The 22,746-nt window shown below is 44.7% G+C and overlaps 2 protein-coding genes across 3 annotated transcripts; both read right to left on the reverse strand.

Annotated features, from left to right (window-relative positions):
* Window positions 1-337: 337 nt before the first annotated feature.
* Window positions 338-8,867, reverse strand: LOC119374147 (THO complex subunit 3). Of its 2 annotated transcripts, none has more exons than XM_037644208.2 (6): window positions 8,595-8,867; window positions 5,617-5,773; window positions 3,966-4,170; window positions 3,440-3,601; window positions 1,925-2,025; window positions 338-577 (listed from the first exon to the last, which is right to left on the reverse strand). In XM_037644208.2, exons 1-6 carry the CDS (start codon window positions 8,850-8,852, stop codon window positions 423-425), a joined length of 1,038 nt encoding a protein of 345 aa, XP_037500136.1. In that variant the 5' UTR covers window positions 8,853-8,867; the 3' UTR covers window positions 338-422. The 2 variants fall into 2 exon arrangements, with proteins under 2 accessions (XP_037500136.1, XP_049266848.1); XM_049410891.1 differs by having other exon boundaries at window positions 5,617-5,766; window positions 8,588-8,864.
* A 632-nt stretch (window positions 8,868-9,499) lies between these two features.
* On the reverse strand, window positions 9,500-22,676 carry LOC119374149 (retinol dehydrogenase 13). The gene is made up of 7 exons (XM_037644211.2): window positions 22,444-22,676; window positions 22,249-22,370; window positions 22,035-22,190; window positions 20,869-20,973; window positions 19,215-19,424; window positions 14,021-14,228; window positions 9,500-9,661 (listed from the first exon to the last, which is right to left on the reverse strand). The coding sequence occupies exons 1-7, from the start codon at window positions 22,521-22,523 to the stop codon at window positions 9,565-9,567; spliced, it is 978 nt and encodes a 325-aa protein (XP_037500139.1). The 5' UTR covers window positions 22,524-22,676; the 3' UTR covers window positions 9,500-9,564.
* Between the last annotated feature and the right edge of the window lie 70 nt (window positions 22,677-22,746).

Genomic DNA, 22,746 nt, shown 5'->3' on the forward strand with positions numbered 1-22,746 from the left:
TTTGTCATGCGTTGTAGATAAAAAATTGTCATCATCATGAACCGGCACGTGCTCAATCACCGCCCAAGCATTCTGTACAGATGGTTAAGAAGACGGGCTGAAACATGCCCAGCAGCTCTACTGTGACGAAGCCTTGCACGACAGTGCAACATGCGCTAATTTTTTTCAGGTATGTCAAGTATAATCGGAGTTATTGCATAAAACAAACAAATTCTCTGTCCTTTTTCAACCACAAGCATGATGTTGTGGCAAAATGTCAGCTGAAGATGCCGAGAAAGAATCGCTGGCAGCTGAACACTGCATAAAAGCAATTCACGAGATCCACATAACTGGCTGTGTCACGACACATTTTTTTTGTGAGTATGAATGCTTTTTTATTTATTTACAAATGACGTACCAAATGACACGCGGCTGACGACCACTCATGACGAACTGGGCAGGCCGAAGAGCTTCACCGTTCCTGCATCTTGGTCCCGCTCGCCTTTGTCGTCGCAGGCAAATGCCAGCAGGTGGCGCTTGGGATGCCACGCTATCGTGAAGGTGGGCGACTCGCACGGAACCTCGAAGATCTTTTCCCCTGCAGATACGACACAACACCTCGAGTTACAAACGCTGCTGCAAGGCACAGCTCTGACCTAATTCCAAAAAGCCAAGTGCAGTCGGCCGCTAAAGCTCGTAGCCTTGAATTCAGCGTTTCAATACGTAGCAAAGTGGCGAGTAGGGCAACTTGGGCCGCATCACTCAAGCAAACCAAATGCCCGCCCAACTGTAACTCATCCGTGAAAGAAGACTTTCCGAGTTTGAGAAGCTTGCGTGGGTGTTCGTTTGTAACTTTGTACGACTCTTCAGTAGATAAGAATTTTACCTTTCATGAAAGCAATGCTATTAATTTATTTAGACATACTATTACAGTCAAACCCACATATATCGAACTCGCAAGAAACAGGAATTGGTTTGATATATCGGATAATTTGGTATACAACTTGCACATCGCATCGCATTCGCATCGCGAAAATCCGCGATGCGAATTTTCGATGCACAAGTTGGCTTCATGGCACTGCCTCAAGATAATGCAAGGAAGACACCTTCACGCAGTACACGGTTATTTATTTTATTTTGTATTTTTCTGTGGTTTGTAGTTGGGGATGTGGAGTTATAAGCAGGAGCACGTTATACGTGAGAAAATACAGCACTGATGTAAATAGTGCCTCAAAACCTTCATACGCGGCTGTGCGTACTTGTCGGGCACCAGAAGCGTAAGTCTGCATTAGCCCTAATGTCAGAGCGTGCTTCTTGGGGTTCTGTACGCAGCGGAGACGTAGGGCTTCTTTTCCCGAGTTCAAACGTATTGACTATCGCCGGCATTGCGAAAAACGGCAGGTTCTTCTGTTTTACGGCATCCATCGCGTTAACAAGAGGAGTGAAGAAGCCACCGGCGATGCAACAACGAAGAATCCTGGGGTAAAGCATGCGATGACATACAGTAGTTTATACTAGCTTCGCGCGGTGTCCTAATCACAATGCTTGGTATCCCAAATACATGCAGGAAAGTCCCCTTCTATGAGAAAAAGGCAACTTTGTGAGGGAAAGCCAACTTCTTGGAGCATTTTCCGTTGCCTGATGTTCGATATATCAAGTGTTCCAACTGTTTTTGTTCCGTGTAGCTGTAGATTTTTCTATGCATTGATGTTAAAGCATTGCCGTGATAGAAAATTGTTTGATATAAAGGATAATTCGATTTACCCGAGGTTATAGTCAGGTTCGACTGTACCTGACTAAATTGCTGGCCGTAAAAAAGTAATGAAATATATACGAACATGCAACTACAATAGCAGAAGTACAAATTCACAATAGATTCACACACACACAATCCCAAGTGAAACAATAAGAACGTTTCCTCTTTATCAGAAGAGTGAACACTCACCAGTTTCCACATCAGCAATGTCAATCAGCAGGTCTTCCGATGCAGACGCCAACATTTTGCCGTCGTAGCTGAAGCTAATCGTTCGCACGGGCCACTCCAATCTGATGCAGATATAACAAGGGAAAAAATAAAGCTAATTCACACAATGCCATCTCAGAGCAAAGTTAAAAGATACACTAAGCAGAAAGATAATTTCACATGTATTACATAACACTAGCACATCACCAAAAGCACCACACTGGCCATGAGAAGACAATTGGTAAGCAAGAAAGTGCACAAGAAGAAGATACAGGTGGCAACTTGCCACGATGTCCCAGATTTTGATGGCGTTTGCTAAAGCATATAGAGTTCTTTATAGGTAAAAATGAATTACATTGCGTTTTAACCCCTTAACCGTTTTGTTTTTTGGGAGTTTTTCTGTCGAAAAAGCTTTTTTTTCCAACTTGATAACGAATATTTTACATTTCAAAAGCGTGTTTTGATATGTGCAAAAGAATTGAAGCGTATATCAAGTCAAATTAGCATAATGAAGTTTAATTTCCCATGGGCTATAAATGTCTTTTACCATTTGCAAAATAATGTCATCGTCGAGAAACTGGCAAATGTAACACATCAAGTCATCAAAGTAAACATCGATATCTGAATAATTATTGTCTGAAGAGCTGTACGATGACTAAAGGCTTCTTTTCCGTAGCGATGTAAGAGCCACACGCGCGTGGCCTTCACTTGATAACATTTTGTAAACGCAACTCGCGAAAAAATGAGTTATGGTGGTTAAAATAAAAGAAATTGCCAAGCAAGTGCTGCCATCTGTGAAGTGACAAACGAACTAGCTTGGAAACGAGAGAGTCTCGTTCAAAATGCTCATTTTGGATGAGCCACACTCATCCAAAACGGTTTGGGCACAGTTTGGCAAGGACGAGCTGTGCTCGTCCAAAACGGTTAAAAGGTTGAGAGCGTCACAGACTTAACAAGTTCCAGGAAATTTTACTGAGCCAATGTGGCTGAAATACAAGAAAAGAAAGATAAATTTGCCATGTCACACTAACCGCCAGTTGCAGAAGTTCGGACAAGAAACTCGAAGAATGAAACTTTGTCCTTTATTTTCTTTTTTTAATAATAAATCTGATATGGCGAAATCAATGTCAACAGAATTCTCACCAAATAATTTATTCTAAACTAATTAGGTGTTTAACTTTAGTGTCCCTTTAAGAGAAAGAAAATACAAGTAACATTTTATGTCAGAGTGAAAGGTCAATGCTTGATAATGTATAAAACATCAATACTATACATAGGATTGCTTCAGTAATCAAGAAATTAAGGTAAGCATAGGGCATGTGTTGCACCATCAATGGGATATTCTTGTACTATAGCCGGATGACGAAGAAGGGCCTCAGTACAATAACCACAAGTACTCAAACTACCTATGTCAAAAAAAGAACATTTCATTGCATTACAACTCCCAGCATTTCATTCTCCCTCTCTCTCTCATTGCAAAGAGCAGCTCACACATACCGAGAGAATGTCCTGAGGCAGGCCAGCTCTTGGACGTCCCACAGGCTGACCAGGGCATCCACACTGCCCGTGGCAAAGTACTTGCCCGTCGGATCAAACTCGATGCAGATACAGTTTGCCGGATGGGCATTGAGTACGGTCTGCAGCTGCAAGTCGGGGTAGCTACACGCACAAGTGAATGACAGTGAAATTAGCACGAGCCCCTGGGATGCGATCGTTTATGCATCCTTAATAGAACGTTTGTCCTCCCCGCACACAATTGGTCGAGGCTCGCGTAAACGCCATGAACCGGGGACATACGCATGACCATCGACCAATTGCCTGCAGCAAGGTTGAACATTTTATTATGGAATGCATACAAGATTGTGCCTCTGGTTAAAGAACATTTTTCCACACAAATCGAGGTATAGACATCATGCTTGCAGTGCAAGGCTAGAATAAGTACAGAATGCAAATTTTGTATTTAACGCAAACAAGACACATTCACAAGATCACTGTGCGTAAAAGAACTTTGCCCAGAACTTACCTCAGAATGTGGATGCAACCCTGGCCACTGGTGAGGAAGAAATGGGTGTTGGTGTTGTTCCAGGAGATCTCGTTGACCTCAAACTTGAACTGCTGGTCCGTGCGGACCTTGTGCGAACGGACGTCGATGAAGGACACCAAGTCTTCCTTGTTTCCTACAGCGATGGTCTGCCCGTCAGGTGCCCAGCAGATGTTGATGTTCTCGCCTGAAAAAAAGAAATTCTTTTTTCTTAAAAATTTCAAGGCCAGTTGAGCATAATGATATTTATTGGCGTTTTATGTGCCGACGCCACAACATGGTTAAGAGAGACGCCGTAGAGGAGAGCTCTTGAAATTTCGACCACCCAGGGTTCTTTACCGTGGACCTAAACACAGGCCTCTAGTATTTTGCCTCCATCGAAACGTGGCCGCTGCAGCCGGGATTCAATCCCCCGACCTTCACGTCGGCAGTCTAGGGCCCGTATTCTCAAACGATCGCAAAAGGCGATAGTATCGCGTTTGGCGACGTAGAATTTGATGCGTTCAATAAGTGAAAAAAACGCTTGCCTGTGACGTCATTGTTGCAACTGGCCGTTGGTTGTACGAATGTCTCACAACACAAGGGTGAGCGCACCGTACGAGCGCAGGACAACCCGAGTGCGGCGTTTTCGAGCGTGTGCTGCTGCTTCTACGCAGTGGCCAGGCTTGGCCGGCTTGGCTGTGGCTACTTGAAGTATAAGACGTGTTGAAAGTGCTTTCAACGGTTTTTTGTTCGATTATTTAATGCACAGTATAATATTTAAAGAATGCAACTTTGCGTGAAACGTATTTTCGTTCAGAGTTTAACACGGCGTACTCTGAGGGTTCAGCTGTAGCGTGCCGTCGCAGCGACATCGTCTCAAGATCTCAACATGTTGCTGGCTCGCGATAAGCCACGTGAGTAACGCACGGTTCATGTTCCTGGGACGTTCAAACCACGAAAAAACACGCGCTGGCAAAGAACAAGTGCTGATAACACCCCAAGGTAATGCTCGATGAAAGCTTCAGTGTAAAAAATGCTGCGTATATCCACCGAGGATTGAATACTAGAAGCTACCGCCTACGTCACTGAAATGCTAGACTTCACCACGAACCGACGGTTAACGGTGCCTTCGTTTATTGCAAATATGTCGAGAGCACCGTCGAGCACCATGGCGCAAAATTGACGTCGGCGGAATTACCAGATGGCACCCTAACTTTTCCGGTTTGCTCAATAGCCAATCAGCGCGCACCAAAGGCGATACTTTTGCGATTGTCGCCTTTTGAGAATACGGGCCCAGCACCATAACAACTCGACCACAGTGGAAGGATGCCAGTTGAGGATTTTTCTTCAACTGGGAAGCTTTCTTTCTATGAAATTTGTATGCATTTCCTTTATAGATTCGTGCTACAAATACGTGGATGGCATTTTGTCTTTTAACCAGTTGAAGCATACAAGAATATGTCAACGTCAGTGTGTATATGCCATAATTGTCAATTCAGAAAGAATCGAAAGGCAAAGAAAATTCACCTCTGTTATGCTCACAAAATCCTGAGCCACTTCAGCTACACAAAACAGCTACACTCATAACAAATTTGATCCAAATTACTTTATGCAAGTGACGGCATGTCAGGGCATAAAAAATAGGGTTCACCTTTAGTGCCGACGACGGCTATCGACTTCTGCGTCCGTGCGTCCCACAACCGGACAGTTTTGTCCAAGCTTGCCGTCGCCAAGTGGTCGGGGTTTGAAGGGTGCCAACAGAGTTGGTCGACACTGTCTCCGTGACCTTTGAAGACATGGTCTTTCGCCTAAACACACATAATAACTGTTAGGGTTTTAGGTCCTAAAACCACAATACGATTATGAGAGACACCGTAGTGGAGGACTGCGGAAATTTTGTTCAGCTGGGTCTCTCTAACGTGCGCCTAAATCTAAGCACATGGGCTTCTAGCATTCTGCCTCCATCGAAATACGGCCCCCACGGCCGGGACTCGATCCCGCGACCTTCGGGTCAGCAGTCAAGCACCAGAACCCCCAGACCACCGCCACGGTTAGTAAACGTGGCTAGCAGCACTTCTTGTACAGAACGCCGGCTACGTTCAGTGAAATTCAAGTGAAATGCTGGGATCTTGCGCAACAAAACCAAGTTATGACGTACGCCGTGGTGGAGGGCTACGGAATAACGTTCAAGTACCTGGGATTCTTAAACGTGCGCCTAAATCGAAGTACAGACTGAATCACACTTGTCTATAGGGAACCCAAGCTCAAGTTTGCGGCGCGACGACAGCGCCGCGCCAGCCGCGCTGCGGCTCTGTCGGAAAACTCTGAACCGTCGCGCGGCCGACTGAGCCCCTTTCACGGTAGCGGTAGCGCACGTGCGCTCGCGTTCTTCTCTCGGTGCGGGTATAACTGTGGGGCCTTCAGCTCGGCACGTTGAACCGAGAGGCTTGCTGTGCGAAGCTGCACATTTCCACGATGGCAGAAGCAACCCCGCGGAAGCGCAAGCGTGGTCCGAAGTATTGCGGTTTAGTGGCCAGCCACAACAGTGCAGACAAGGCACACGAATCACGTGTTAAACTGTATCGGTTCCCGGGCGTGTCGCACGAGAAATAAAGGCGGCAAGCGTGGATAGCTGACAGCGCTGTCTCGCCTTCTATTTTGGCTGTCTGAGTTCATCGCTTTCGTTCGTTCCGACTACCTGAATCGGTAAGTAACGGGGCGCATGCATGCAGCGACTACAGTAATGATTACTCGCTGTCTTCTCGCATTGTTAAAGTCCAGTTACGGTTGTAGGTGAAGCAACTTTGTGTTTTGATTCCCCATGCTCGTGAGACCTACCCGTCATTGTTGAACGTTCACATTCGCGTTATACCGTTAGCGTTGCGCGGTTGGTTGAATTCAACTGAACTCCGCACATTGTCAGAAGTTCGGCACCTGCATTTCACGCGTCGGGAAGGCTGCTTTATCACGCCGGAACGGACGTCTGTGCATTTTCAGCAAGCTTTGACATCGTTCTGCAGGTTTGCTTTGTTTTTGTCACTTTATTGGGGTGATATATATTTAAGCCGCTAAATATAACTGGCACTTCATACATGCTTTGCATTGCAACCTTGAATTAACCACCATCTGACTTTGTGCCATTTTCTAGCCGCGTTCACGCAACAGGTTTTATACGCCTGTCAAGTCGGTATCATAAAAAGAGACTGCAAGCATGACGCGAGAGCCGAAAAAACGAGGCGAGCAGTTCATCTTGCTTCACAGTGGATGACGCTCAGCTAGCTGCCTCGCGTCTTAATCGGCGGGTGATTCTCCAGCGGCATGGAGGACTTGACTCTAACCTTCTCAGGAAGCAGTGCCATGGCCGTATAATCTTTTTTTCGCACGCCGCAAACGTTTGTTCACGAAAGTACACGGCTGCTACTGTAAGCATGCCATATCAAAACAACAATCATATGATTCGTAGTCCACGCCGCAGAACATCGATAGCGTGTACGGCTTCATTTCGGAGTGCATGTGGACCATTACTCATCTTTAACGTGACAGAATGAGACTTACCTCGAGGTATACGTCCTACACGGTGTAATCGCGACTTGGGAAATGCATTTTGCTTTGAGTCGGGCGTGGTTGTCGTCGATCGTCTGCTCTTCACCGTTAACGTGATTGACAAGCCTTCCTCATTTTATCAAGTTTGCTTTGCGGAAGTGCCAGTCAAGCTTGAAGATCCTTTTGAAGCCGCACTGCACGCGGTACATTGTGAGACGCCGCAAGTGCACCGCGAGAGCTCTGCACGTGCACGGAAGCGAGCGGCAACGCGGTGGCGAGAAGGGAAAGCGCTCGCTGATCACGCCCCAGTTTCTCTTTTTCTGCCAGAGATGGCGCTGCCTGTCAAGAGCAGCAGCGCCGCTAAGCGTTGCTTGGGAAGCCTATAGAGCGCCCAGCCGGCCGCTCCAGCTGCCGTTTTCTGCAGAAATATGCAAAGACCGACGCCGTAATGATACCTAACATAGTCATACTGCATGCGATGTCATTGTGTTATAATGCAAGTATGAACGGAAGATTATAGCTAACGTGAGGTAGCAGCTGCGGACAGCCAACAGCGTCCATAGCCACGCGCTCTAATCAAGTGTGATTCCGTCTGTACACGGGCGCTTTCGATTTCCGTCCCAATCGTAATGCGACCGGGAATCGAACCCGCCTCCCCGTGCTACCACTTTCTGGTACAGAGTGTTGGGCTAGTTGTTTTAAATAGCGGAAATAGCGCTTGGTTGTGTCTAGCTTTCGCTTGTGTATGTGTTTTGCTAACGCAAATTACACTACTGCAACTAAGCAAGAGTTCTCGACTCAACTGGTTGTAAACAGCGTTCTCCTCTCTAGCTAAGCGCACTGTCAACATAAAATACAGGTTACAAAACGAGAATTTGCGTTTTGCCGGTCGAAAGCTAGTTCGCACTCTGCTTTCGCACTAACTTTGCCGTCTCAAGCATGAATGCTACAAGAAACACTGCCAGGTATCTGAGCGCACAGCCTAGCTTCATCCTCGCACATAATAAGGACGCGTAAGGTTCTGTCGCTAACTGCAGTTTTATGACACGGAGAACCCTTTGAAACGCCGCCGTTCGCACTACTTGCCATGCGATCCTTGTCCAGGACGAAGATGCTGACGGTCTTGTCGAAGCTGCCGCAAGCCAGGCGACGGCCATCGCAGCTCCAATTGACGGAGTGAACTTTCGACGAGTGGGCCTGGTAATCTTTGACGCGGCTGTTGGCTTGGAAAAACGCTGTGAGCGCTTGAGCGTGGCCCGATTGCTGCTGGTTCCAGCTCCTATTCGGCGCCATGTCGAAGTGGCGTTTACGACGAACGCTATCAACATCAAGAGCACGAGCCATCGTTGCGCCGTAGAATAAGCGAATGATCTAATTCGAGCAGTGGCTGTTGCATATATACCTACTCGTAGGCGTAAGTTTCGATGTAGAAGCTAAAAACTATTTCTAAAACACGCAAACTGGATTCATGAAGTCCACATGAAGGTGAAACCGAAACCGAAACGACTGCGTGTTTCGTATTTTGTGCGCAACTTTCAAGTTCGAGAGGGTGAGCCTATGCAAATATGAGAATCGCGAAAGCGTCACAATATCTGTTGGCGGGCCGAGGTGGTACATAATGCGCAATAAACTAAAAGAAAGCAAACTAAACATAGACATGGCAGAGAACAGTGCAAGCACACACTGACAATGCATTTCCTTGTGCTGTTCTCCATCTTAACCACATTCTCTTTTGCAGTTTTTTAGCCTTAAACTCTCTACACGACAGCTCTTTAGAGCTCGATCCAAGCACTAAATTTATCCAATACCTATATTAATCAAAGATGAGGGGAAGAAATACAAACATACGCCAACGTGAGGGCCACACTTTGTGTCAATTTTACCGTCCACTCTCTTGTGCCGTCTTCGGCAACCTCCTGTAAAGTTTCGACGTTCCTTTCGCTACATGGGCCAATACACAACACAATCACAAGATGTTCGTAAACCTAGACAAATTTATTTACATTCTGTACACCAGCTATGCAGCTGAATGCATAACGCCACACTGCAGGTACACCTACGACACACCAGTCCACCTTTCACTGACAGCCCACAGCCAACTTGAGGCAATCTTGTCTTCGGCAATCGGATTTGGCGCTGTCACTTTGCAGTTGCTGCGTGAAAAACAGAAAGGCTGTATCGCAGACTGTTACAGCACACTTGGTAAAATGAAGCGCAAAAACAGGACAAAAAAGTGAGAGACAGGACAAGGCACTACTAAAAACTGTGAATATTTATTGAAAAGCATCGCCGAAGCTAGACAATATGCGCATGAACACAAGACAACTGATGACCAGCAAGGAAAACAACTAACAGAGCCAAGTATGCCATCACCAACTGGCCCAAACTTCTACTCTTCTAAATGTTACAGCACCAATGTTACCAGACTATAGTTAGCACCACATATTCACATGGACTCACTAAGAATGATGCAGCAACTTGCACATCTCATCCGCGAGGAATTTGCAATGCGTATATGAAATATTGCAAGTGTATACTGCTAATCAAGAATGTCAAAGCTCAAAAAAGATGAGAATGCACCACATTAAATGAACACCACGGTCATTTCATGTGTCTTGCATCCTCGATTTTTTCAAGCCATAGCATTCTGGTTTAACTTCGTAACCAATGATCCCATAGTGGAAAATTTGCGCGCACCACACAAAGACAACGAAAAAAGTACACAAGGACTAGTCCTGCGCTAGTCCTTGTGTACTTTTTTCGCTGGATCTTCGTGTGGTGTGCCCAAACTTCCCACTATGTAGCCTGCCTTTCTATCTTATTGCAAAGATCCCAGGCATCAGTACTAACGCCGACACCACAAAGCCAATGCTGCATGCAAGTTAGCCTTCTACCAGCATCTGCGAAATTTAAGACGCCATCTTGTTAAAGGGCCCCTAAACGACCAAAGGTCGAAATTTAGTTGCGGCGTTGCAGTTGTGCACGAGCCTACAGCGAACGCTTGTGGAGTTACACACGTTTACATTGTTTCGTTCTTTCAGTCGCTAGGCTACGTTCTTCGACTCGTCTATCCACCTCTCCGAGTGCCCTTCCTCAGCAACCGAGTAGGAAATGCAAGAAGTGCGCGCCTCTGCTAGCAGAAAGGCTCTTGCTCGCCCAGTGACGGCCCTGTTGCTCGCGATGTCACCTAATCATACAGGTGATGTCATGACGGATGTTGTCAATAGAGGAAAGGCACGGAGAGGAGCACGCGAGCATCTGTTGGTGGTTTTGGGGCCCTTTAACAGTGTTATGAGCTGCAGAAGAGATTGCTTAATGGAAAACAGCGCTTGTGTTTGTGTTTTTTTGTGTACGTGTTCGTTGCCCTTTTGTGCGCTGCCGATTCGAGAAAATTACCTTGCAGCTACTGAAAAAATTCCCATTCCAAAGAATGTTTATCCGGGGCCAAGTAGCACGGAAGAAAGAACTAGTTATCGTAGCACTGATCATTAATCACAGTTCAAGCTGTACACTTAATTTCATACACTGCATTGCAATGAAGCAATAAATGGGGCTCATTAGTTCACGTTATTAAGGAGAACGCCTGATATGCCTCTAAAGTAAAAAAATCCACCGTAGTTGGCGTCAACATGTATGGTTCAAAGAACAAAACTAAGTAATAGAAGTTAGTCAAAAGCCACCAGATACTCAATAAAATGAATGCCAGTCAGCCTGTGCACCAAAAGTCACATGACCTCAATGTCGCATGATGCCGCCTGAGATGTCTTGATGACATCACAATTTTCCCAAATTTTGCGATGTAATGAATGACATCATGTCATGTTTCTGTGCCCTTAGTATCTGCTTTTGAGTTACTGTTTTCATCCTAATGCTAAGCTTCGGTGGACATTCAAAATTTTAAAGAATGATGTGTTGCATGCGTGGGAGAGAGTGTGCTCCACAAGCATGTCAAAAGCCACCAAAAAAAATTTTTGGACCATAGAAACTGCCTAGTTTCGGACAGTGCATAGATGGACGAAGCAGCCCTCATGCGAACTTTTACATTTGAAATACAAGTAGATGCACTACAAAACGCTCGTATAAATGGGTGTTTTTGATATCAAAACTAAATGAAAAAGAACAGTGGCTAAAAGTGACACAGAACTCCAAACACTGACAACCAGTGCAGGCAAAGGCATTGGCCCTGCGTTCGAGTCCAGGACAAATTTTTCTTCAGTTGCGAAGTTTTCTTTCCGAGATATTCAAATAGGTTGCCATAGTAGCTTTGAGCTACAAATGGATAATTTTTTTCCCCATCATACCACTCGTAACAAATTCAACCAAATTGAAATTTTATTGCACTTTGGTTTTAACATGATGCGTGATGCAGCATTGTGCCTTTACCAAAAATACTTCCCACTGTGCTCTTCAAGGCCATCACTTAGAGCGCAGTACATGTCATACCACGTATAACAAATTTAACCAAGGCGAAATTTTGTTACACTCCATCTTTAAAGGGACACTAAAGTGAAACAACAAATCTGATTAGATTAGGGGTGTGCAAATTTTCAAGCTTTTAATTCGAATTGAATAATACCTCATCGAGCAATCTGATTCAACTTTCGAGTAGCTAGTATTCAAACTTTCGAATAATTCGACAGGACAAATATCTAAAACACGATAAGGATCAATGGTGCAACTTGATTAGGGTGGGGTGGCAAAAACAAACGCTAACGTTATTACAGTAGGTCTTTCGTTAAAACTTTCACCGATAACCTGGTTTAAAAGTGAGCACATGTTTACTTTAAAGGAGATTATGTCATTTCCGCACGTCACGGCTTCAGCAAAAAAGGCTAGGGAACAGTCTGGGAGGCTGTCAAACTGATAGCATCAAAAAACAACCAGCACACTGAGCTCAGACATTATAGTCAAGAGGCTCAAAAATACTTCAATGAGCCCCTAATCCCAAGAAAGGATGATTCTTTGAAATACTTTAAAAGCATGGGGCTGCACTTTATCCAGGTATCGCCAAAACTGCTTTGCGATACCTTCCCATCCCTGCTACTGAGGTGACCAGTGAGCACGTTTTCAACTGCAGGAAACACCGTAACATCACGTCGAGAGAGCCTGAAGCCAGGTCATGTGGAACAGCTTGTGTCTCTGCAAGACAATTTGTAGTCTTTCGGTAGCAATCACTCATCGCATTATGTGCTCGAGGACGTGAGCAGACTTAATTTCTTTGTTCTTTCTTTCAATTTTCAATAACATCCTTTAGTTCGATATTTGATATTCGATATCTTTGGCCACTATTCAATTCAAATTCGAGATGAAATTTTACTATTCGCACACCCCTAGCTTAGATTGATAAACTGTACTGTGAGGACTCTAATGTTGTTAATTTCATCATCATAGGTTTATTAATAAAGGAAAAAATCAAGGTCAAAGTTTCATTTTATTGCGATAGCAATTATATGGACAGTCTCGGCTGGATTTTGCCGTCGCCGTCGCCGTCGCCGCCGTCATGCACCGTATATGTATAAGTATGTATATATATATAAAGGCCCCAAAGAAAAATAACTCAGAAAAATGCTTCCGAAGCGCGGAATCGAACCAGGGACTTCTTGCTCCGCAGCGAGCGGCGCTATCCACTACGCCACGAAACGCAGATCCTCCACGTAGGTAACGGCGAGCGTTATATACACACCATTTAGCGCTGGATGGACTCAGAGACAGAAGGCGATAATAAGCGTTTCTTCATTACCAGCGAGGTGGCGCTAGGAGCCCGACGGGCGCATTTAAAAGTCGTCGGCGAGCTCGCTCGCTTCTTCTTATATTTGCGCATGGGAGAAGCTTGCCCTTCCGCTGTCTGCTCGCGCGGTTTTCTCGTGGCGCGGGGTAGAGGAATGTTTCACGCTTTCACCGTGATGTCCGCGCTCATGTTACGGCGCGTACGAATGTCACTCGAGCTCAGGGACGCCGCTAAACGAACAAACAGAGATGAGCGCGAACTATCAAGTGTCACAGCTCGACACTTGAAGCACGCTAGTTTCCTTCGCTGCTTCGGCCGCCTTTGCAACAGAAGCGCTGTTCAAACTGAGAGTATCCATTGGCGAGCCTCACTTCGTATAGCATTAGTTCCTTGCTATCGCATTCATTGCTTCGCCCTTGCGGCGAAACTGTGACTTTTTTAAATTTCACGCCAAAATCTCTGTGCGTGACAACATGGATTTCAAAGTGTATTTGTCGCATTTTAGAGGCATTTGCTCGACAAAACTTCCTGAAACGTGGTATGCTAAGTATAAGGCCCCCTCGAAGGACAATGTAGGTCATGTCACAGCGTTTTGTACAGGAATCTCAAGGTGGCGTTGCCACCCACATTTTCTTTTTGCACATTTTCTCACTTACCAAGTGTCTTCTCGTGGCAAGTGTGGTGATTTTGGAATAGTAAAAGAGTAATTTACCAAATATGAGAACAATTGTTTTTCTCCTTGTGTACGTTTAACATGATGCAAGACGCAGTGTGCTGTCCTTACCAAAAGTACTTCCCACTGTGCTCTTCGAGGCCATCACTTAGAGCACAGTACATGATGCCTTGGACACCCTGCTGGGGAGTCTTCGCAAAAAGCCACAGAAGCGGCTTGGCAAACAGCGTGGCCGTCCATGAAGACGCAATTCCCATGTAACGTGTGATATCAGTGTTGACGATTCCCGGATGCACCGCAAACACCGACACACCGGTACCTGGGAAAAAATAAACAAACAAAACAAGCGAGCAATGTTTTGGATTCATGTTACAAGACAGTGGGTGGCCAAACATGTACACAAGAGAGAAGTAAAACAACATTAATGATGTATATACTAGGGGTGTGCGAATATTCGAAATTTCGAATATTTTTCGAATATTGTTTGCTATTCGATTCGAATCGCACAAGAATTTTACTATTCCAACTATTCGAACTTCCCAAATACAAATACAGTCAACGTCCGATTAGAAGTGATCCCGAGAGTTTCAATATGCTTCACCTCGTTACACTCTCGTATTGCGGCAAAGCTGCCTTTCAAGCTCCGTTACGGTCGAACTTTGTCAAGAGACAGTCAACGTCCGATTAAAAGTGATACTTCAATTTTCGATATGCTTCACCTCATCACACTCCGGTATTGCGGCAAAGGTGCCTTTCAAGCTCCGTTACGGTCGAACATAGCCAAGACACAGTCAACGTCCGATTAGAAGTGGTCCCGCGAGTTTCAATATGCTTCACCTCATGACACTCTCGTATTGCGGCAAAGGTGCCTTTCAAGCTCCGTTACGGTCGAACATAGCCAAGACGCAGTCAACGTCCGATTGAAAGTGACCCCTTCAGATTATTAATATGCTTCACCTCATTACACTCTCGTATTGCGGCAAAGCTGCCTTTCAAGCTCCGTTACGGTCGAACTTTGTCAAGACACAGTCAACGTCTGATTGGAAGTGGTCCCTAGATTTTCAATATGCTTCGCCTCATCACACCCCCGTATTGCGGCAAACAGGGGCGGATTATCCAGGGTTCAAAGGGTTCAAATGAACCGGGCCCTCCGGTTTTAGGGGGCCCCCCAAGGGCCAGAAAAAATGGCCGACTTCGTTGTTTTGTTCGAAAAAGTTTAACCCTCCTGCTGGATTCCCCTGATAGAAACAGATTGTCTATTTCAATAATCAATATACATGCTTCTAAGAGGTTGTTCGTTGCATAACGTGCATAATCTTGAAGTCAGTTCACAGTTCTCCAGTCTGTGGTAAAAACATTTTACTCGCCCAAGACCATGCATCGTGTAGAGGGAAGGAGCTGATCCAGCGGATGGACACATAGAGCAGCCTGACGAGGATTTTAGCAGCTACGGTCCAACACGCAATGCGAAGGCGCATAGAGGTTCCTGTTTGAAATATCGTTTAATGCGCTGAATGAAAATAACCGGTATGAAGCTGACGCATAGGTATGCTATAGTATGATTTCATTATAGTGTAAACAACGTACCATGAAATATTTGTATGGTACAGAACTTCCTGATTATGCCAGGACTCCGAAGGAGTAATGGTTCGATTCTTCGCTTCTGGCATTGCCGTTCTGTCCTAATTCCTGCTTGGTGGTTATATAGGGAAACTTAAGAGACCATCACTTGGTAAAGGTTGTGCGCAAGAAATATCTACAACATATATCCACTATCTGGCCGCCAGTAGACCCTCACCGCGATTGCTTGAGCGTTGTGGTGGGGGTCTTCAACTGACCATCACTTTTGAACTTCTTTTAACACTTTTGAACTTCTAATTCGTGAAAAGCTTGAAGGTTCTTGCCCTGATGTCCATGTGGCTCTTAGAATTTTTTTTTTTTGCTTAATGGTCACAAATTGCACTGGTGAACGATCATTCAGCAAACTGAAATTGATCAAAAACAGGCTTCGATCAACGATGACCGACAGCCGCCTCAGTGATTTGTCACTGCTGAGCGTAGAGACGGAGGTTCTTAGGAGGGTAAATGTTGAAGAGCTGATCAACAAACTGTCTCAGCAAGACACGAAAACGCTTGTAGAAACGTACATACCTTCTTTCTCTACTTAAAAGAATAATGAAAACAGAGAACATGTTAATAGGTATACACGCCCCATTTCAAGGTTGCATTTCTGCGAAAGAGTTCACCAATTTTGTACACTGTGTTTAAGAAGAAATATTTCGTAAAAATATCAAGATATTCCGCATTTAAACGCAGAAAATATGTGTGCAATGAATGTGTTTCCTTCTCCTATAGCCCTATAAAAGTGAATATTGCCGGCAAAAATGTAACCCTATTACATGTTTATAAGCGACCGATTTGTGCATAAATGAAAATATGTGTGGTCGTTTTTCGAGTCTTATTAAAAACGTTTTTGTGAAAGTTCTACACGGATCTCATTTTTTATAGGCGCCACCTTTTCCGAAAGATTTGGCCCACCCCCTTCCCATATTGAAGATATTTTAATTTTAAACCATCTGTATTACTTGTTGTAATCAGTAGGCATATACAATATGCATAATAGCACTATATTGAAATGCTGCCTTAGAAGAGCTTAAATGTGTGTTGTTGTATGAAATCAAAAGTAGCTAGACGATTGGTAGCGTATTTACTATAAGTACGTGCGAACAGTTTCTGAAAAAGGCCCACCTGTCAACTTCGGCAGTGCTCGCACGCAGGCAACCAAAGCGTGCGCTACCGAATCAGTGAAGCTGAAGCAGATAGAGGAAGCTATTTTTCACAAAGGCGCTCCCTGATTTTCGAGGGGAGATGTCCTCTCTTGAAATAAGGGTAAACAACGCTATAGGTTAAGACGAATGGAACAAACACACACGGCGCATGGACTGCACTTCTAAGTGTCGTATGCATTCCTTCTTTTCGTCTTAACTTCTCGCAGAGTTTAGTCTTCTTTCAGTTTGATCCAAGGAACCAGACAAATCTTAATGCTGTCCATGTGTCTTCGGCTCCTGATATAGTTAATTATTACGATGACAATCTCTCCACGTGCTCCGCAAGAAAGAAAATGCCCAGGTGATATTACACACTCCGGAGAGGCTTAGAATAAATATGGCTTGTGTTCTTTGCAGCTAAATCTAAAAAGCGTCAAGTCTCAAGCATGACCAGATGACAAAGTGGGAAAGAAAGGGGGCGGGGCGAGGGCCCCCCCCCTATTTTTTTTAACCGGGCCCTCCGCACATTTAATCCGGCCCTGGCGGCAAAGCTGCCTTTCAAGCTCCGCTACGATCGCAAATTTATTAACTTGAGAAAACGCTGGTTCCAACATGGGGATGAAAGATGTGGCAGAGTTGGGGGCTCAATTAATGCTGTTTTGGGCCTGAAATTTGGGCAGGGAGTCCGAAAAATCGGACGCCGAAGCTTTTCAGCATCCAAGATTTCAGATGTTCTTATATATCAATGTCTACGAGGCAGATTTGAAACTCCGAACTTGAAGCGAGCACACCCTTGTCCACCACATCACTTGGGCTTCCACTGGCATCTTTGCCAACCACGTGTAAAGTGTTGTCGGCAACACTTTGGTTGCACCAAATCATGTACTTAAATACAATTCGGCCTCTACATTACGCTTCAACCCAGCGAAAAGAAACACTTTCATGTTGCTATCTCATAAGACTATGCTTGGGAATCCTCTCCAACTTTTTTTTCTTTCGCTTCGAAGTATTCGAAAAATATTCTGGAAATATTCGAGAAATATTCAAAAAATATTCTATTCGCACTCACACTTCAATATTCAAATTCGCTTCTCACCCAAAATTTTGCTATTCGCACAGCTCCAGTATATACCACTTCCTTTAGCCTGTGGTTACGGCTTGTTTTTACGGCTGCCAATAAGCTAGGTAAAATAAGCGCTGCTGTGCAGAGAAAGAATGAGCGGGCAATAAACAAGAAGCCGACAGACATGTCTTTTGTGAAACACACAAACAAATTTACTGATTGCCGTACAGCTGTAGTGTATGCCGTTCCTTTCAGCTGCGACTGCTTCTACGTAGGACAGACAGGCCGCTGTGTTGACCAGAGATTAATTGAACATAAAAACTCGTTAACTGGAGGCTCACCATCTAATCTTTACATTGTCGAGAGTGTAAATGCTCACCAAAATTCGATGAATGTGCAGTTTTACACAGGCACAGGAATGAAGAAACGCGTCTAATGGTTGAGGCCTGGCATATCGGTAACAGTGGTAGTGCATGCGTGACCCAGCAGTTGATTAACTTGCGTAAAGAAGAAATCAAATGCCAGAACAGTTATCTCTTACGTAGACCACCATGTGTGCTGGATTGATAAGTATTGTCTCTTGCCTCAGCAAGCCTTTTCAGTTGTTAGACTGCGTTTGTGTTGTCCTGACTTCTCTCGTATGTCCACACCATCTTTTAATGTGAATACGTACCAACCCTAGCTCACCTTCTGTTAATCCAATGTGTTGGAGCTACGAAGACAAAGACTAAGACATCTTGCACCCTCTTGCTGCATTATTGATGAAGACATTTCCGTGGGAAGAGATTTGGCTCGTAGGTTCACAGGAGCCTTGACTACCGATGGCCATTTTCTGACACACAAAAAGGACGTTTTTCATTTCCTTGGCATGCAGTGTTAACGCTCCCCACACAACAGAGACAAGAAACACATATAAAATATTTTAGTTTGATTTGAAAATTTCCATCGCCCACCATTCTCAAGCTAACGGCACCGCAATGGACATTATCACGACAAGTCAACACAGAGATGCGAACTATTCATCTTGCATGAGGCCAAAATCGCTGCCAGAGTTGCTGGACGACAATTCACTAATCGTAATTTACGTCCACCATGTGGAACTGAAAGTAGAAGCCAGAGCGCTGCTGATAGTACACCACGAGTTGCTGTCCCCACGTGACTTTGACCTACATCAAGCTGCGTTTATACGTCACCGTGAAACTGCCTCCTCGATATCGAAACCGAAAGTGATTTTTTTCAAGGTAGTGGAATAAAAATATATTCGATGCGTTCTGTGGCACAACACTCTTTTTAGGGTTCTCAACACCACCGTTTTTATGTACAGGAATGATGTGAAAATTACGATAATTCGTGTCAGCACTCCTTCGAGCATTTTAAGTTACCTCACCAAGCAAGAACCTGCAATTTTGCTTATGGTCTAATTTATTGTTTTCTGTGCATTTTCAAAACAAATAGGCACGAGACTGCGGTTTACCTTTTAGTTTCTCGGCAAGTTCCTTAGTGAACAGGACGTTGGCGAGCTTGCTCTGGTTGTAGGCAGTGGCAGGATCGTATTCGTTGTCCGAGTTGAGGTCAGTGAAGTTGATCTTTCCTCTTTGGTGAGCCGTGCTTGCGACATTTATCACACGACTGGGCGCAGCAGCCTTGATCTTGTCCAGCAGCAGGCTGGTCAGGCAGAAATGACCTGTTGGTTAATTAAAATGGCAAACAAGTTAATAGTAATAACAGAAGGTCACACGATCCCCAATGCATTTTCCTAAGACGCCTCGCAGGCGAAACCCCTCGTCTTTTCAGTGGATTGTATTGATCCCTCCTGAAAGCTTTCTGTACTCAACATGGCAATGCAGTGTCTCCGGGATCAGCCCAACTCTGACCAAGCAAAGATTTCATGTGACGAGGTCATCACACAATGATTTTTTGCATCTCTCGTGTTGACGCCAACGGTTACTTTTCATGTTTGATGAGGCATTTAAGGCTTTCGCTTTAACAATTTATTGGGTTTTATATGCAAAACCACAATATGATTATAAGGCACGCAGTAGCAGGGGACTGTGCATCAATTTTGACTACCTGAGGTTCTTTAACATACGCCTGACCCTAAGTACACGGGTGTTCCGGTGTTTTGCCCCATTCAAATGCAGCCGCCGAGAATGGGAATCAAACCCGCACCAGTCACTTTTTGATAAGCTATTTAGAAACTTCAAGCTTCACAAACATTAACTGCCACTTCTGAGTTTCTTCTTATTTATTCAGTGAATCTGCCGATCACCATATACTGTTAGAATGTGGTGCAGAAGCAAGTCCCGAATATCAGGAATTAAAGCTTTGCAGACGCTCCTAAGGTGCCGGAACATTCGTAAAAGGCAAAAATTGTCAACAACCCTTTCATAGCGCAAGGGTAAAAAGGAAACATCAATTTCTCAGAAAGACAGCTTCCAATTAAATCGAATATTTGTCCCGGTCTGGCATTCAAACATGGAACCAATGCCCGAGGACTTTGAATCCTGATTTGGTACAAATTTTTTCGTCACCTAGGAAGCTTTCTTGCCAATAAATCCGGCTTGAAATAATTTATGCCTCTTGCGCTGAAAATCATTTTAAGAAAAAACAACCTTCAATTCCTTTAATTTGTGCAACAGACATAGTGTGCAGTTTGAATGCCCTGTTCTAACATGCTTGCGTACAATGCAATACCTCCATTACATACAACATTTGTTATAAGCAGGTATTTGCTACATGCTGATATTGGCGAGAAACACTTCAGATTTCATTGTATTCAATCATTCGTAAGATTCAATAAGAATAGTAATTGTTCGGATTCTACATTCCAAAACCACGATATGATTATAGGGGCGCCACAGTGGAGGGCTCCAGAAATTGCGATCACCTGGAGTTTTTTAACGTACACGTTAATCTAAGTACACGGGACTGTATTATTTCGCCTCCATCAAAATGGGGCCGCTGCAACCGGGATTCGATCCCGTGACCTTTGGGTCGGTAGTTAAGTACCATTCGTGAGGTTTGTGTTCGTTAATTAGGTGAAGGTTTGAGCAATCGTCGTGTTGGAGGTCGAAATCGTGAATGAGCCAGTTGCGATAAGCATAACAAGAAAATGTAAGCCCGCTTACCAAGATGGTTGACGCCAAGCTGCATTTCAAAGCCGTCCTTTGTCAGCAGCTTCGGACACCTCATGATGCCAGCATTGTTCACGAGTATATCAACCTGCTTCACACCTGTAGAAAAGAATCAGCTTCTAATTAGGTGAAAGAATACTTCCGAAACCTTCGACACCCTTGCCATGCATTGTTAATTCAGGAAATTAATAGGGCACCAGTCATTACAGCTAACAATTAATCAATATATCTTTAATATCTTCATTTCTTATTTGCTTACATGATCAGCACGGTGCTACAATGGCTCTAGAAGTTAATTACGCCGAAGAGAATTAAGTCACATGGTAGTGAGATGTTCTTTTTCTTGGCAGCAAGGTTTAATGTATGGAGAGATATACAACTGGATTTCAAGACTGTTGGGCTGGTTTGAGCGCGAAAAAAAAGACGCTGTGTCGGTATCTCAATTAGCGCGCTAACTTGATCAGTAACAATGAGTGGATAGACCAATTAATAATAGTAATAATTGTTGGGGTTTTAAGTGCCAAAACCACATTACGATTATGAGGCATGCCATAATGAAGGACTCTGGATAAGTTTCTACCACCTGGGGTTTTTTAACGTGAACCTAAATCTAAGCACACGGGTGTTCTCTGCGTTAAATCGCGCCCATCGAAATGTGGCCGCCGTGGCCGGGGAATCCAACCCGAGCCCTTGAGCTTAAGCATGCAATGTGTTTCGGCGACTGCACCCTTAACAATTTACGGTAACTGAGCGATGTTTTAGTGCGGGTAAAGCAAGCTTTCTTTTAAATATTTTTTGCAAGCTTGTATTAAAGATTGAGACAAAATCCGTAAGACATTTCGCCGCTATATAATTTGCGCGCACACTGCAGCAAACTTAGGAGGGGGCGGATCCGGCCCATTCCGAGTAAAATGAGAGCACTAAATTTAAACTGACCACACTTGCGAACCTCTGAGTAACGTGCATGTGACGCGAGCTGGCAAGGTAAATAACGAACAGTGTTTAAGTGCACAGTGTTTAGGACACATGGGCGCTACGTGTATCTCGCACCCGCGTGTGTCACGTGTTCTATATCCTCGTCTGGTCGTGAGCTTAAACACTATAAGTAATGTCTTACCAACACGCCCATACAGCCACGTTAGTGAGCAAGGCAAACTTACCGTCATTAATTCTCTCCGCAAAGTTGCGTATCGACTCTAGAGAGGCGAGGTCCAACTCTTCGCAGACAACTCGCTTGTTCCGAGTCTGCGTCATGATTTCGGCCCTGACGCGCCGACACTTGTTGAGGTCGCGACAAGCCATGACGACGCTGGCGCCTGGAAGAAAAGATGAAGGCATGTGGCTCACAAGTAAAATATACGTGCAAGATCTTACCTCTAGTAGCAAACTCTTTAGCAGCTGCTTTGCCCAGACCGGTGTTGGCACCCGTAATTACGACCAACTTGCCGTCTAGTTTCTTGTCCGAATCGTAGCGGCACCCGCCGACGTAATATTCTCTGAAAAAAAAAATAGGATGGAGAGAAACATGGGATGCTCACATCACATCCCGTCTTCGAGGTGCTCGCTAACCTGAACAGCAGTATCGCTCCCACTCCAGTGCCAACCGCGCTCAGCAAAACCACGGGCTTGGATTTTAGCAACGAAACCATGGTTTCGTGGTTTCTCGCAGCTGTAAGCGCTCGTTTCACGAGTGGACGTGCAACGCACTTGCGCTACCGCGGCCAAATATCGATTTGCCGAGCGAGCGCACGAGCGTGCGAACACGACCGTGCCGAGTCGATCAGCTGTTTATAATTGATACACCCTAGCCGCATTGCAGCATCTGAAAAAAAAATAAAAAAGTACATAAAAAGTGTAAGTTTCTAGTTAAAA

This window comes from Rhipicephalus sanguineus, chromosome 11 (genome assembly GCF_013339695.2).
Source record: "Rhipicephalus sanguineus isolate Rsan-2018 chromosome 11, BIME_Rsan_1.4, whole genome shotgun sequence".
Lineage (NCBI taxonomy): Eukaryota > Metazoa > Arthropoda > Arachnida > Ixodida > Ixodidae > Rhipicephalus > Rhipicephalus sanguineus.

Bases quoted from the DNA above. Each gene is read 5' to 3' on its own strand.
- LOC119374149 (XM_037644211.2), bottom strand. From the start codon at position 22,523: ATGGTTTCGTTGCTAAAATCCAAGCCCGTGGTTTTGCTGAGCGCGGTT. The intron at 19,425-20,868 runs GTAAGCGGGCTT...ATTAACCAACAG, and splicing joins GCTTGGCGTCAACCATCTTG to GTCATTTCTGCCTGACCAGC. The intron at 14,229-19,214 runs GTAAACCGCAGT...ATTTTTTCCCAG, and splicing joins ACTTGCCGAGAAACTAAAAG to GTACCGGTGTGTCGGTGTTT.
- LOC119374147 (XM_037644208.2), bottom strand. From the start codon at position 8,852: ATGGCTCGTGCTCTTGATGTTGATAGCGTTCGTCGTAAACGCCACTTC. The intron at 3,602-3,965 runs GTAAGTTCTGGG...TTGTGCGTGTAG, and splicing joins GGTTGCATCCACATTCTGAG to CTACCCCGACTTGCAGCTGC. The intron at 578-1,924 runs GTGAGTGTTCAC...TCGTATCTGCAG, and splicing joins CATTGCTGATGTGGAAACTG to GGGAAAAGATCTTCGAGGTT.